The sequence below is a fragment of the Drosophila montana genome, unplaced genomic scaffold (assembly GCF_035044405.1).
Source record: "Drosophila montana isolate Dmon_TW-CO22-7 unplaced genomic scaffold, ASM3504440v1 contig_855_1, whole genome shotgun sequence".
Classification (NCBI taxonomy): Eukaryota; Metazoa; Arthropoda; class Insecta; order Diptera; family Drosophilidae; genus Drosophila; species Drosophila montana.
This window is the reverse complement of record NW_026999144.1, coordinates 149,345-165,503: the sequence shown is the minus strand read 5'-3', so window position 1 is coordinate 165,503 and position 16,159 is coordinate 149,345. Positions and strand designations below refer to the sequence as shown.

Here is a 16,159-nt window from a genome sequence, read left to right as displayed (position 1 = left end):
ATTGAATGTTTCCTCAGCATTTTCAGTCAAGTTAGCCCCCGGGTGGCCTACACTGACCCGGGGGTTTTCAATAAAAAATGACTCAGTTCAGAATTGATTTCGCGCGCCTGCTCCATAGCCAAACGATGGTCATCATCACTGCTAATGTTTTCATCCTCCTCTAGTGAATTGGTCGGCGTCCCATTGTCACTTACATTAAAAACATCATGAATTTGCTGTTGTATGTTTACCGTGACGTTCTCGACATCAGCTGGCGCTGGAGTCTTGTCAATGTATGTAATGGGCGAATCCTTCACGTATTGATAGTATTTTCGACGATGATAAATTGGCAGTGAGAGCTTGTCGTCATGGCTAGTTTCCTTGCCAGGTTCAGACTCAGGCGTGCTGCTCACTATGTCAGTTTTGTTACTATCCGTTTGAATACTGTTCAATCCATTTGTTAAATTACTTTGTAGATCATTCAGGTTATCACTGATGTCTGTTGTTGGAGGTTTATTTATAGTTGTTGTTGTAGAGCTGCTGGTCCTTAAACGGAAAGAGTTTTTTTTAGCAGCTAGCTGCTGCGAACTTGTTGTTGGCTCTTCTGTTGTTGTTAAAACGCTCGGTATAGTTGTTGCTATGGGTCGCTTGAAGGTCAGCTTACGTCTGGTCGAAGTCGTACGTGTAGATTGCTCTGTGGTTGTTTTCGAAGTTGGTCGCTGGAAATCTTTATTATCAACTAATATAGATTGCGGGGTCGTTGATGCTATTGTTGGCGGACTTATGGTTGTGCTGGGTCTTGTGGGTCTCAAGCGTGGGCGAACAGTAGTCACCGCACTTTGCCTGGTTGTAGTTTCTAAGTCCGAATTGTCTACATCATAATCGCTATCGTAAACAAACTCCTTTATTTCTTCGTGCTCTATAGTTTCTTTAGGCTTTTTCAACAAACGTCTGCGAGTCTTTGTCACGGTCGGCTGCGATTGTTTAGTATGCTTTCCTTTCATAGCAAAGTCCAAGGACAATAATGAGGACAGATCATTACTACGAAACTTTACTGAGCCACGATTTCGTGTTACGGTGCGTGGTGTTGTACCGGCCACCGATTCACTGACCTCATCAGAAATATACTCATATTCGGCCGGCTTCTCTTGAACAGTTTTGGTGTGCACACGCTTTACGACCTTTCCATTATCAATTGTACGCACGTAAGTTGTACGCGTGCGTGTTAAACCATTGCCCAATGATTCAGTTTGGCTGGAGGTGCGATTGCGCACAGTTCCAAGTGAAGTGCGATTGATAAGCTTTGCACGCATTAAGTTCTTATCGGCTATACCACTTATATCCTCACTATTTGGCACCGCAGTCGTGTTATAATTTTTCTCCGTAACTTCTTGCTTTTTAAAAGCTTGCTGTGGCGCCTGCTGGTCGTTGTTTCGTACACGCTTGTTTTCATCAGCTGCTAACAGAGATGAGAGATCCCCTTCCTTGCGGGGTCGATAGTTGCCTCTGACAATGACACGCCGCCTTGAAAGCGGCGTGGTGTTATTAATAACAAGATCTTCACTTGCGTCTGTCGTACTGGCTGTTGTTGCTTTCGCCGTTCTAATTTCGTTGCGAACGGGTGGACGTCGGGTGTACGTAGTAAATGCTGTTGTGGTTGTGGACATGGTTTTCGGAGCCGTCTCTGTACTGCTTGTCATTTGGACTTGGAATGAAGAGCGGCGTGGGTGTTGGTTAACTGATTTAGTGCTAAGCTTCTCAGTGAAGCTCGTTTGGGTCTCCACTTTAGCTATATCCTTATATAAGGATTCTATCTCAGACGTATTAGTATTCTGTGGCATTGCTGTGGTTGTTGTAAGGTTCGTAGTATATTTCGGTTGTTCAGTTGTTGTGGTGGTGCTGCTTTTAATATCGGGCACAGATCGCGTTGTAGATTCTTGAATGGTTGTGGCCATCTCAGAAGACGTGCTTACCAATTTGGAAATATTATTATTTTCACTACCAGCTTCAACATCTGTTCCGAGGGTGGTTACCTTTGAAATTTCGACATTATTTGCAAGCAACGTTGTCAATAAATTTTTTCGCAGAGTTGCACCCTCAGTGGCTACCTCCCTTGATTCTTGCTCAGTTGCTGTGTTGCTATCGTCAGAGCTGTCATTTAAAGCAGGCGCTATAGTCTTACCACGAGCCACTACAGGGGGCTCATCGTCAATTATTTCAGCTGCAATATTCTCATCTTCAATCGTTGTCTCCGTAATCAGACCTCCTCGTTGTATGGGCAGATTGTCTTCTGACTGCTTCACTTCACCTAGGTTGCGCATAAAGCTAGAACTGCGATCTTCACTCAAATGGGCTCCACTGCTATCGCGAATTATTGAAGTGTAGTGTACCTGTTTATCGACACTGCCGCGAATAGAAGTACGACTTATGCTTTGGTAGTTACGTTTGCCACTTGAGTTTGACGCTGGGTCGGTCTCATTGGTGACTTTAATTTTTGAGTCTCCATGATTAGAAAAGACAGATTCATCTTCAGCAACTGTTGTCTGTTTTATTGCCCCAACGTCGTTAAATAATTTAGTGTTGTTTCCTATTTTCTCTTCCACCTGGTTGTATGTACGAGCGATGTCTTGATAGCTGCGACTTGTTGTTATCTGCGAAGTTTGTGGCGTCGTGACTAGTGCCTCGATTTCATCTTCATCTGTATCGTTTTCTTGCTCCGATGAAGTCGAATAATCAACCGCTAAGCGCTTGCCAGCATACCTACGTGAATCTTTATCTTTAGCATTGAATGAATTGGGCGGCTTGACCGTACCTGCTGAAATTGGCGTAGGTCGGCGCGTATATTTAATTTTTTCAGTGTGTTGATCGTCATCTTGAGTACTTAAAGTAGAGGTGCTAACTACATCATGCCTTATTATATTGCCACCATTACCAGCTACGTCTAAATCTACTATATTTTGAGTGCGTATTGCGTTTGTTGTGTTAGATTTGGGTGTTGTTGGTTGGGTTTTTGTGCTAGGGTCCAACAACGTTTGAGTATTATTGGCACTCACCTTGGGCCTATCCACTTTGGATAGACGCGTTTTGCCTATTCCCGCAACATCATCATGTCGAGTATTGTTTACGTTATCGCTATCATTATCGTAATTATTAACAGTACTGTTTGTTGTTATGGTAGGAAGTGGTTTAGTGGCATTGGGACGTGTGCGACGTCGGGGATAACCAAAGGGTCTTGGACTAGATATGCCGCCCAGCGTGTTGATGTTAGTTGGGCTTACAGGTAGTTCGGTTGTATTCAGTTCAAGTTGTGTTCTTTGTGGTTGCCTTCTACCAGAGTAGGTGCTTTTAATGATATTTACAGTAGGATCAGTGCTACTGAAAGTTTGAGAGTTACCAAAGTAGGGACTAGCATCGTTGACTGCTGCTGCATTGCTTTTCTTTGAGTTGTTGTTGGTCGTGTTTATGCGTCTTTGACTGGTTGTATACTTAGTCTTAATTGTTGTTACCTCGTTATCAACATTGGTTATTTGATTGTCGTTGTCGTCTTCGTCGTTGTCAATGTTGTTGTGTTCATGATTGCCAGTGGTTCTTATTTTGGCTTGTTCAGACTCCGTCGTAGTTACTGTTGCGGTTGTCGTTGGGGCCGCAACTTGTGATAAGTTGTTAATTTTTAAGTCAAGTGCTGGTAGGTGGACTGCATCGCTTGGCTCATTGGCCGGTGGCAGTGTGGTAAATTGTGACTCTAAGAAATCGGTAATACCATCAGCCACGCTCAAGGAGTCGATGCTGGTGGTTGGTGTTTGGATAGTGGATAATACTGGGGGTGTGGGTGTGGGTGTGGGTGTTGGTGAGGTAGTGGTGGTAGTATGGATGTAAGTAGTGCTAGTGCTTTCAACTGGTTCAGTGGTTGTGTTAATGATAGTGGTTGTTATAGTGGCTATATCTGATTGGATGCTGATTGATGCAGTTGTGGTTGCTGGTACATTATTAATTTTCACAGTGTTGCTTCTATTGTTGTTGTTGAGGGTGCTGGCCTTGGCAGTCTCAGCGCCTGTAATTGTTGTTGTTTCTGGTGGTGTTGTTGTTGTGATTGTTGTGGTTTTGGTTCTGCGGCCAATGCTCGCGTATTTACGTGTATTTGATGTTGCAGTGGTGCTTTGATTTCTTGGTACCGTTACTTTTTTCTGTTGTGGCTCATCCTCGTATTCCTCCTCGTCTTCAGCAGAATCATGATCATTAGCATCAACTGCGACATCAATTGCACCGCTGCTCTTTGTGGGCTGCGTCCGTTCAAGGTATTTATAGCTGCAGATAGAGAAAAAGTGTGTGTAAGTGGAAAGCAACAATAATTTTGTCTGCATTTAGTTACCGATAGGTGTTCGAGATAATTTCTGACTCAGAAGCTGTGCTTTGCGGCCGTTCTGTGCTACGTCCACGAGTACGGCTTAATGTCGCATAGTGTTTAGTCTGTGTTTGCTCCTTAATAACAATGGGCTGTTCGGGCTCCGTCACTGATTCAATGGGCGCTGTGGACGTTGTGGTAGGTCGGGAGCGTCGTAAACTAGTGTACGATGGCGTGACAGAGCTAAGCGGACGCCTCGTTGTATTCACCGGATCTTGCTTGGAGTCAGCCTCTTCCTCACTCATACTGGCATCATCTTTAGAGGTAACTTCATCTTCTTCCTCATCGCGCGTGGTGCCTCGATTGCGATTAATAGTCACATACGGCTTACGGTCCTTAAGAAAGCCATCAAATTCGGCAAGCTTTTCCAGGCCCTCGTTTTGTGGTCCCTGACGGCTGTTGCCGCGCAGTACCGATGAGTATTTTGAATTGTTTGTTTGCGAGCTGTCATCGCCGGCGACGGCAGCGCTGGTATATTCAGCAGATTCAGTAGGCTTTATTTTAACAACATTGAGGCGTTGACGTGTAAATGTGCCCAATGTTTCAGGACGATTTAGAACACGATCATACAATGACTTGCTAATTGTGGAAGGTGTTGTCGGTGCGCCGCTGGCCACGTTCTCTTTCAGAGTTATAGAGCCGTCTTTATTTCGCAGTAAGTGTTTCTCCAGCTGCTCCACGCCACCGACCTTACGTATAAGATCAATTAGCTCCTTTATGACTTGTGGATCCTCCTCAGCATCGGTGGACTTGCTTAACGTCTGTGCGTTATCGTCGTCCTCTTCGTACTCTAGCGAATCTTCCGCTGACGCTGCGGTAGTGGTTGTTGTGGTGGTGGGATTTGTGCTAGTGATACGTGGGTAGACCGGTCGAGCCACGGGTGCTGCTGTGATACGATTGTAGCTACTGGTAGGGCGTAGTGTTGTTGTCGTTGTACTGCTTGTCGAGCTTATAGGGCGTGCAGTTGTCAGTCTGTGATTATACATTTGATACAAAAATATTTATTTTATATATATATATTATATAGACATCAGTCACTTACTTCTGGGTCTTGCATGGCACATTGCGTGCAAAATCGCAAGAATCGGCAGCGGGATTAAAGTAAAGCCCAGAAGGGCAGGTGAATTGATGAGCCACAATGCCCAAGCCAGAAGGACCGCTATCTAAACACCAGTAGTACTTCTTGCAGTCGCGAGGATGCTGGAAAAAGCCCTCCTCCTCGCATTTGAAGTCAGAGCCGGGATCGGGCGTTGTGGGCGGTGGTGGCGTCGTCGATGCTCGTCCACCAATGTACAGCGAGGGTCCCTTAGCATCGGTCAGTTTTATAGTGGTAGTGGACGTTGTCTTTGTGGTGCCTCTATTCCCAGGTCGTCGAGTTGCACTGGGCTTTCTTGTGTTTACTTCGGAGGTTAGGTGATTTCTGGTGCTGGTGATGCCATTGTCCCGACTTCTAGAGCGTAACGGCTTTTGCGGGCCATTTGACTTTGCTACTTCATTAATGCCCAGTCTGTGACAGTGCGAAAAGGAAATGTTAAGTGTGTTAGATCAAGTGAAGTTGCCAAATTAAGATTGTAGCAAAATTATTGCATTGTTTTTTTAATTTTTTAGAAGCCCACTGGAGGCGAATGGGAAAAACGATATCAACAATACATTTTTGCGGGTAGACTTTCTAGCTTTTATTGAATTGTGAACGAGAATTACGCAGTCATTTCTACCCAACCGAACACTCTTACTGCCAGCATTAGACGAAGCTACATGTCATGAAAAGGCGTTTAAATATTTATTGGGTGCCAGACTACGTGGTACTCCAAAAAAGAGATTGCTGACGAATTAGCAAGAAAGCCCAGCTCACTGCGGCGTAAATAGGATGACGTTCGAAAATTAAATAGCAAACGAGTATTACTGACAACTATTCCTGTGCACAAGACATAGATATGGACTTTTAGGTAGCTATGACAAGAAGCGAACGGTCTGAACATGAGCAAATATTCACCTAGACTTATCACAGTCCTAACCGGATATTTAAGATTGTACAAGCACCTATACAAGCTCAAAATTGAGGAGAATGAAAGTGTGGGCTCTGCAGAAGAAGAAACTCCAGAACACGTTCTAGACAATTATCCAACTATAAGCAGGTTAAGACTCCATAGCTGGCAGGTAAGAATATCAATATTAGAGAGGTGAAAGATTTGAAGCCTTGGAAAATCATTGAACTTTTACATATGATATGACTGGACAAAATTCTATAAAGACCCAGTTTATACTTGACTCAACCAACTAACAATTATAAAAAGTAATGTATGGAATGAAGTCGAAGGGTAACATGTCAACATGCTGTTGGGTACTCCTTGTCGGGTACTCTCGACCATACCTATCTTACTTTCTTTAATCAATGCTAAGTAAATATCACAAAATATTGCATTGTCGCATGATTTCTTATAAAACATAAATGGTTTATTTAGCTTTTTTATATAATACTTACCCAAATGCCTCAAGCATAGCCTCCTTGGCAGCCTCAATCAAAGGATATGGCTTTCCAGTGCATGTCCCACGGAAATCATCATTATCTATGGCCCAAAACATAATACCACCCAATCCATGGGCGACCACATACTCTGCTTTCTTACGCACAATGGCCTCATCATCGTAACCCACCCATTGATTGCGCCTATAGGCATACGGACCCATGACATTTTCGTTGGGCTGCACCACAGTCCATTCGGGATCTTCTTTAAGTGTTTGACAAATCTGTAATATAATTTATAATATAATCATCGGCATAGATACATTTGGAGTTCCTGTGGAATATCTACCTCATAGTATGCCAAATATCCCTTTTCTCTGGTAGCATCACCCTGTTCGCCAGGTCCCTCCGAAGGGGCACCGAGCTCAGTGCTCTCCTCATTAATGAGCGTGTAGGAACGTCCGTAGGTAGGTATGCCCAATACCAGCTTGTCACGATCGGCTCCAGCTTTTAGATAATATTTGATAGAATAGTCCTGTTAGGTGAAAATATATTATTATGTGTATATTAGAGTATATATATTAAACTTTTCATCCGGACTAGCTGACTAACTGATTGGTGATCAACGCACAGCCCAAAGGTCTAAGGATCAGTCCGGAAATTCATTTGAGATATGTCTTAAAGATTTTGCAAAATATACACCTCTGGACTGGAAAAGGGTCAACATAATACTTGTTTCAACGATTGGCAAATTCTACCTGGCAGAAGGAAAACGGTTGTATCCGGTCGGCATTTAATCTATTTTAAAAGATCTTTGTGAACGTCTATGTGTGCCTAGTTTCAGACGGTTGCGGTCTTAAGATAGTTTGCAAAGATGATCATGCTTTTTTTAGACAAATTTTACACTTTTTGGAAAGCTCAAAGTAAATATTGATTCCAAAATTAGTACTTAATTTAATGGGCTTCAAACTAATTAAAAATTAAAGTTTTCCATGAGCAGTAAATGAATGAAAAAGTGAAGCCTGGGATTATTATACATATATTTATTTATATGCATTTAGGTGAACAAAACTATTTCGTGGCACTTACAATATTTAACTCTGCATCATAGTTATATTCGGAATCATCCTCCAGAGAGTAAAGAGGCGCATGATGATTTACCGATGGTTCATGCGAGGAATGAAAATCATAGGTTAGGACGTTAAACCAATCCAGATATTTGTTTAGCTTGGGCACATCGTAGCCCTTGTCAATATATTCAATGCCGGCTGGCACAGCCATGGTAAGCAGCAGCCTCGAGCGTCCAGTCTTCTCCGCCTCGCGTTCAAACTCTGATCTTAATTCCTGTACAAACTGCGCATAGTTATCCCGGTCACGCGACTTTCCGCCTTCACGATGTGCTGGATATTCCCAATCTAAATCAATACCATCGAAATGATTCTGGCGCAAGAATTTCAATATATTCTTTATGAACTGTTGTCGCCGATCGGCACTAGCCACCAGAGGTGAGAAGCGTGAAGAGGCCTCGTTCCAGCCGCCAATGGCAATCATCGTTTTCAGCTGCTTGTTGTACGTTTTTAAGCCGGTAAACTTAGCATAACCACCTGATGAAGTTGAAGTGAAAATTTGATTTGAGATGAGTTCGATTTTGTTTCAGTAATGTAACATGGGTTTACCTTGTTCTATATCCTGATACTTGTCAAATGGCTTCATTTGATTATCCTTGGTGAATCCACCGAATGCGTATACCAAATGTGTACACAAATATGGATTTATATTTTGAGGATTAAATTTAGCAGTGCCTGGTCGGTAGACACTCCAATTCGTATAGTAACAAACCACTCGACCCTCACTGCTCGCAACTGTAATGTTAAATTAAAATTAATTGCTTTAGTTTTCCATCGATTGAAATGACCCAATCTTTAAATCTTACCATTAATGCAATAGGCCAGTGCGCACATGAGTAAGAGCGATTGCCAGCCTACTCCAGGCCGAAACTGTATAGCAAACAACAGTAAAACGAATAAGTCAAAGTCGGAAGTGATAAAGGTGCACATTATTGTAAAAATACTTTAACATTGACAACGGCTTCAATGGACTGAGATGCGGATATACATGTGAGACAATCTTCAGTGACAAAAAATATCAAAGCAATTCAACCACGACAAATTCGCATGAAGGTCGACGTGAATACTGCATTCATCAAAACACGTTACACAACCTCACGAACTTAATATGCTAATTAATTAATTAATTTAATGAAAAACAGCATCATCTTAAAATCAGTTTTTATACCCTGAACCCATGAAAATGGATAAAAAGAGTAAAATGGTTTTGTGCAAATGTAGCTAACAGGCAGAAGGAAGCATCTTGACCCCATAAAGTATATATATTATTGGTCCGCATCAATAGTCGAGTATCTAGGTTGTCCGTCCGTCTCTCCGTATGTATGAACGCGTCGAACTTAGAACCTAAAAGAGCTAGAGAAATTTTAAAAATAGGCCCTCCTACTGCCCGCGCAGTATGAGTTTGTTTTTGATAATCGATAAATTGTCCCTCTTCCAAGCAATCAATATCGGAATCATGTTTATTTAAGCATATCAAAGGTTTTAAGAGCTAGAGTTACCAAATTCGACATGTGGCTTTTCGTATAATAAATACAAATCAAGTTCATTTAACTTTTTTTTTTTTTTTTGATAACACGATGGGGGGTCCCTTAAGACACAACAATTTTAAAGCTAAGTGCACGCTCGCTTGTTCGAGCCTAATACCTTTTTACCTATAGACTGTGTAATATCCTTTTGCCCAATAAATTAGTAAGATTGCATGCTGTGCTGTGTGTACTATGTGCTATTTTAGTTCAATTTTTTTTCTTAAAAACAAAATTCTTGATATGGCTGTAAGCTATGAGTCTTCGGCATGAGAAGGTACTAGAGGATTCCTAGTCGGGCACTCTCGAAGAGATCACTCTCACTTGTTTGTGATTGGTTTGCAGTTTTTCTTTGATGTAGTGGGAGGGTTGGGTGGAATTAGAAATTGTCGTTTAGGGCGTTGTAAATGAGGAAGTAGCGCCACAGACTCCAATAAATACTTTTAACATGTTATTTTTTTAACGTTTCTAAAAGAATTTTAAGGCATTGAGGGCAAGTAAAAATATTGAAATCGTAGCCTGTTAGAAAGACTCTGACTCTTAAATATTTATACCCGTTAACAAAGTGAAAAGTCTATTGGTTTTGTGCAATATCCGTGCGTCCATATGAACGCAAAATTTTTTGCCGCTATTAAAGTTAGAGACTTGATATTTGGAATATCTAGTGCATGCCCGCGCTGGAGTATTAAGAATATAACAGGTACTCCGTTTTCAGCGGTTTGGATCTATGTACGAATATTAAAAAGTCGGTTGCACCCGAGGCAATATTCTTATTTGTTTTATATTTATTTAACCGCATTTTTTAATCAAAATGCCAAAGTTTGGTAACATCATAAAAACAACAACGCGAATGGTTTAAGTTACATGCATATATATATTACACAGTCTACCTTACAAACAGTCGACTTTTGGCCAGCAGCGCACAATATAAACCTGTAAGAGTGCTGTATACGACTGTGCCCGACTAGAAAGTACCCTGTGCCTGTCTGCACCGAGATGCCACAACAAACATTGCAATTGCAATTAATTTCTTATATTTTGGGAAAAAAGGAGGTATTCTAAAAGTGGGAGAATCCATATTTGTGTATACGAATCGAGATCCTGCGTACCATAATTATAATATTCAATCTATGCTTAAAACTCAATATATATATATATATATATATATATATATATATATTAACAAAATAGAATTTGATATCCACTTTTAATCCGTTGGACTTCATAGTTTCCAAGATGAATATATAATACAGACAAATATGGCATATTATACCCATTTACAATAGGTACGAGGTATAATTATATAAGCAAACCAAACAGCAACAAATGGTAGCAGCTTGTTATGGAATGTGCGTGTATGCTGGCCATGCTGGTTTTAGTTCCACACACATAAGCCGACTCTTATTCATCGAAGCCACAGTAAGTTTTACACACACCCTAAAGAGAAAAAACTTGAAAGATTTGTATTTCAGCGAAAAGTAGTAAAAACGCCAAGTGTGGATCATCATCATATGCAATATGCTGATGTTGTTTTAGGCTAATGGGCACAGGTAGGAGTATGTAGGTGGTTCACAGCATTGTTTTTCATGGTTTTTATTTATTTATTAAAGCTGCTGGAGGAAATAGCAGGAAGCTAACTCTTTATTTTATGATTAAAATATCTGCTATTCAGCTGAAAATTATTTCTGTTGAGTAGCTACAATTTATAATTATCTTGCCGTAATATCGATTCGAAACAAAAACTTTAATATAATAACAAGTCTCATCTCAATACGTACTAACACGATTGCTCCATGTGTATTTGTGCGACCCAACTTGCACTTCATTTATTGACTGACAAATTGGATTATTTACAAACAAAACACGTGAAAATAAAACCTCTAGAAAAAAACCACAAGTGAGAACTTTTAATCTGAAGGCCTTGGGCAACCACAAAAATAGTAAGTACTAACTTCAAATGAATAAGGAATATATGCTTGGTGAAATATAAAAAGTACTTAAATTGCAAATTTTTATTTTTTATTGAAAATGGTAGTTTTTCGTATATTTTTCTAATAAATTAACTTTTTTTCACTTTTAACTTTTTCTGAACTTGTATGAATTGAATAAGTTAGATGCATATTAAAATTTGGTAATTATAAAAGGTACTTTGGGTACGGCCAATAAATATTCCTAAGTCATGCCCACCCAAACGATTGTTCAATATTAAAGGTTACTGCCTTGGTTTTTAAAATGCAAAATCTAGTTAATTGATATAAACGGGGAAACTACTTCATATTTAAGCCACATTTGCTATAACATTGTTGTGCCAACGGTTAAAAAAAAAATGTTATTGCGGCTCAACAAAAAGCCATCAGCAATACTTAAGCCACAAAGCTTTCCCCTTAACCCAAAGCCGTAAATCGTTAGCCGTATCCATATCCGGCATAAGTTGGAGTGTGCCATATGTTAGCCACTTGGGGAACAAAACATTGAAGTAAACATTTTCTCGATTGACGTAAAGGGGTTGTGTATCAATGTATGGATATGTGAATTTGGGTAATGGTATATTTACTCAGTATCAGAGTGATGACCAAAATACATTTGATCGGGCCTTTGGCCATTATTGAAAATGGCTAAACACCTAGCAGCAGCAGTGGCAACAACAACAGCTACAACAAAATATGTCTATAAGACGACTTTTAATTTACATTCCTACATGGCCATAATTTACATTGGTTGGTGCTGTTGTTATTTTGTTGTCACACACATTGCCTAATATTTCTTTTTATCGATGGCGAAATGAAAAGAGACTGCAGGTTGCAACTTGCAAAAAATTTATTGCGTACATATGTATGTACAAATTTCAGTCCGAAAAAAATAAAACAACAAATATCTAAATAAAATGCCAACAATTCGGATTGCACATTGCGCATGTGCATTGATTGGCCCGACTGTTGACAAATTTGCCGATTTGTCGCCAAATGCATAACAGACAAGGCAAAAAGAAACCGATTTATGAGAGTGTGTATGTACTTAAGACAAGTGGAACAATTTCCAAATAGTTTGCGAACCAAAACCGACTCTAATTGAGTGAAGACCTTTGCAATTAAAAGCAATGTAATGTGATGTGTAATGTGTTTGAGAATCACTTTCAATGAGATACCCTTAATTGGCGAGGCGAAGAGAGCTGATGATGGTGCTGGTAGCTCCCAATCCGCAATTTTTGCCAGTAAGTTTGCCGATGATGTCGATAAGTTGCAACACAACGAACAAACGGCCACACAACTGTGCCAATTTTTTTTATTTTCGAGTCTACCCAAAGCAGCAACTGCAACTGAAACTGCAGCTGGAAGCCCGTTTTTTATGTAAACGCCAGCAGCGATGGCCGTTATTGCATTGTCTCATCTAAAGTTGTCTCTGTTGATACGCTTGTTGCCGTCGCTACTGCTGTTAACTTAGTTACTATATCTTCAGATCTGGTTAGTGCTCCTACTTCTTGGACAGTATTTGCTCCCGTTGTTTTGGTTTTCACCTTACATAAAACCTGTGTCGTGCTAGCCTTGACAAGCAAACAACTAGTCTGGAATGCCCGACTAAAAGATATCCTGAACCTAGAGGCAAGTTGCCTTAGTAAACACTCTAAAGCAGTTTGTGTCTCCCTTTTCCCCACGCTATGCGAAATGCCTTTTTTAATGATGCGAGCTAAGATATAAGAAAATAATAAATTTTCAATTCTAGGGAGAACGGAAGGACGTATCCAAAAAGTGATATTGTATACTTTAACAGCTTACTCACTAAATCATTATAATTTTCATGTTCTGTCCAAAAGTACAGAAAATGTATTAGTATCACAATTTTGGAAATGCGGCAAAATATTGAAATATGTACTTTTGTATGATAATCGATCATAATTGAAATAAACTCAACTCGTCGTTCTGATCAATAATATATGTTATATATATACTATTTTATGCGATCGGAGATACTTCCTTGTGTTACATATATTTGCAATAATCTATTATACCATTTTCACCCGTCTACCATTTTCCCCGGACTACAACTAGAGGGCTCAAGTCGGGAGTGCTTGACAAGAAGAAACCTTAACAAACTTTCTAACTCCTTTCTATACATAACATATGTACATACACAAATAACATACGCACACGCACCTACGCCGATTGAGGATCAGTTTCCGCTGTGATTATCATTAAATCTTAAAGGCTTAAGAAATGTATGTATACCAAATCGTTCAAAGTTCCCATAACCGGACACCCGTCACGGTGGTGTTTTTTGTCTGACTGAAATGCCACTTATAGGAGAGGCACTCTTTTTTTATAATTTATTTTATTGCAGTAAAAAACAAATAAGCGGCTCTAGTCGGGAGCTCCCGGCTAGGGGATACCCTGAAATTGCGATGCTGTTGATAGAATTCAAAGCAGACACGCATGAATGTGTGTGTGCACAGAAATTCTTCGAATTTACGCTTGCTGCCGCTAATACAAGGAAAGTCAAAACACGTTTTCCTTAATAATGGTGTTTCTTAACCGATCTTGGTAAAATTTTCTACAGTACATCTTATTGTGTTATAGAATATTTGTGTATTCTCAAAAGGCAATTGCATTTAATTGTGGCTTATATTGGTGGGCAGCATAAATTGGTGTTTTTACTTGATTTATAGCTATGAGGTAGTAGCCAGGAGGTGGTGATAGCTATAAAATGAAAGATACTTGATATATATATACTATTCTAGAAGTTACATGTCAAGTTTGGTGACTCTAGCTCTTATTATTTACCCAATTTGCTCAAAAAACAGGATTTCGATATCGATTTTTATCGATTGCTTGGAAGTGGAATAAGTTATCGATTATTGGAAACAAACTCGTACTGCGCATGGACTAAGAGGACCTACAGCTATTAAATTGCAAGTCTCTAGCTCTTATAGGTTCTGAGATCGTTGCGTTCATACATATAGATACATTATACAGATACATTCATACAGATACATTATACCCTTTTTACCCATTTTTAATGGTTCAGGGTCTAAATATATATACATTTAAAGCACATAAAATTATAAACATATAACGCACATTAAATCTCAAATCTTCACATCTTCAGATTTTCTTTAACGAAATCTAATACTTTTTCTCTGTGACACTTAATTGCGTTCCTTCTGCCTTCGTATGAAAGATATTTTGGACGCTTATTAAAATGTATTGTCCGCATCAAATTATTAGAGCGTCATCCGCAATGCATTTCGTATGAAACCGAATCCAGAATCAACAAAAAATTTAAAATACCCGTACTATCTCGAACTCCATGTACAAAGTTATGTTTTAGAAAGATATTCGAAAGTGAGTTTAAAGTCCATTGAACAAAGAGTTTGAATCACCTGCTTACGCTCATTTTAACTCCGTGGTAAGAGACTTGAACTTTCGGTTAATTAATCTTTAACCCGAATTTTATTTTTAAAATTGGTGGATTTTATGTAAACTGTGAAGCACGTATCAAACCAATTTTCCCAAAAATCATTGAAAATAATGCCGCTCGGACAAAACTGAAAAGATGCATATAACCTCTCACATATATTTTCTGCACAAGAAGGGTGGAATTTCCGAAATGTGTGAATCACGGCTCAAATGAATTTTCATAAAGATTTTTGAAAATGATATTACACCTGAAAATTCGCCAATTCAACCTTTTTTTTTGTTTTTTAAATGTTTTTGCTTTTATTTTGCATTTATCATTCAAGAGAGGTGGATTTTGCGAAATATTTGAAACCAGTCTCGATTGAATTTGAAATATCAGCTTCCTAGTTCATACGGCTTAGCTGAGAAAAGATGCCTTCATGCAAACATTCTTAGTTAAGAAACCTGGCCCACATATCTACTTAAGTCTGGTGCAGGTTAATCTCCATCAGTCCAGGTATACCATTGGAAAACTAATAAATGCCGAATTTGGTGAAGATATCTTGAAAAACAAAAAAAAAATTCATACAACAACTTAATCTTCGACCGATTGGTCCTATGGCAGCTATATGATAAAGTGGTCCGATGTTGATAGGATTTTGCATATATATGAGTAAAGTAAAACTAATAAATGCCGAGATTGGTCAAGATATCTTGAAAAACAAAAAAATGTTCCATACAACTTAATTTTCGACCGATCGTTCCTATAGCAGCTATATGATATAGTGGTCCGATGTAAAAAAGATTTTGCGTAAATGGAGGGAGCATAGTAACAACTTAATTTTCGACCGATCGTTCCTATGGCAGCTAATGATATAGTGGCCCGTATAAATAAGATTTTGCATAAATGAAGGGAGGATAGTAAAACTAATAAATGCCGAGTTTTGATCAAGATATCTTGATAAACATAAAAATTTTCCATGCAACAACTAAATTTTCGACCGATCGTTCCTATGACAGCTATATGACATAGTGGACCGATATTGTTAGGATCTTGCTTATATATGGGGAGCATAGTAAAACTAATAAATGCCGAGTTTGGTCAAGATATCTTCATACAAAAAAATGTTTTTCATACAAGAACCTATTTTTCGACCGATCGTTCCTATGGCAGCTATATGATATAGTGGTCCGATCCAGCTGGTTGACATATGTACTGCGTGCAACAGAAAGAGGCACCTCTGCAAAGTTTCATAAAGATAGCTTTAAAACTG

General features: G+C 39.4%; 1 protein-coding gene across 1 annotated transcript in view; it reads right to left on the bottom strand.

Moving 5' to 3' along the window:
• Positions 1-16,159, bottom strand: part of Cht6 (Chitinase 6) — a 45,941-nt gene that overhangs the window by 15,577 nt on the left and 14,205 nt on the right. Inside the window, 8 exon segments of the mRNA XM_064699159.1 lie at positions 54-4,284; positions 4,349-5,353; positions 5,424-5,888; positions 6,864-7,129; positions 7,195-7,380; positions 7,935-8,449; positions 8,522-8,707; positions 8,779-8,842. Of these exon segments, the coding sequence (XP_064555229.1) occupies positions 54-4,284; positions 4,349-5,353; positions 5,424-5,888; positions 6,864-7,129; positions 7,195-7,380; positions 7,935-8,449; positions 8,522-8,707; positions 8,779-8,842 (6,918 nt within the window).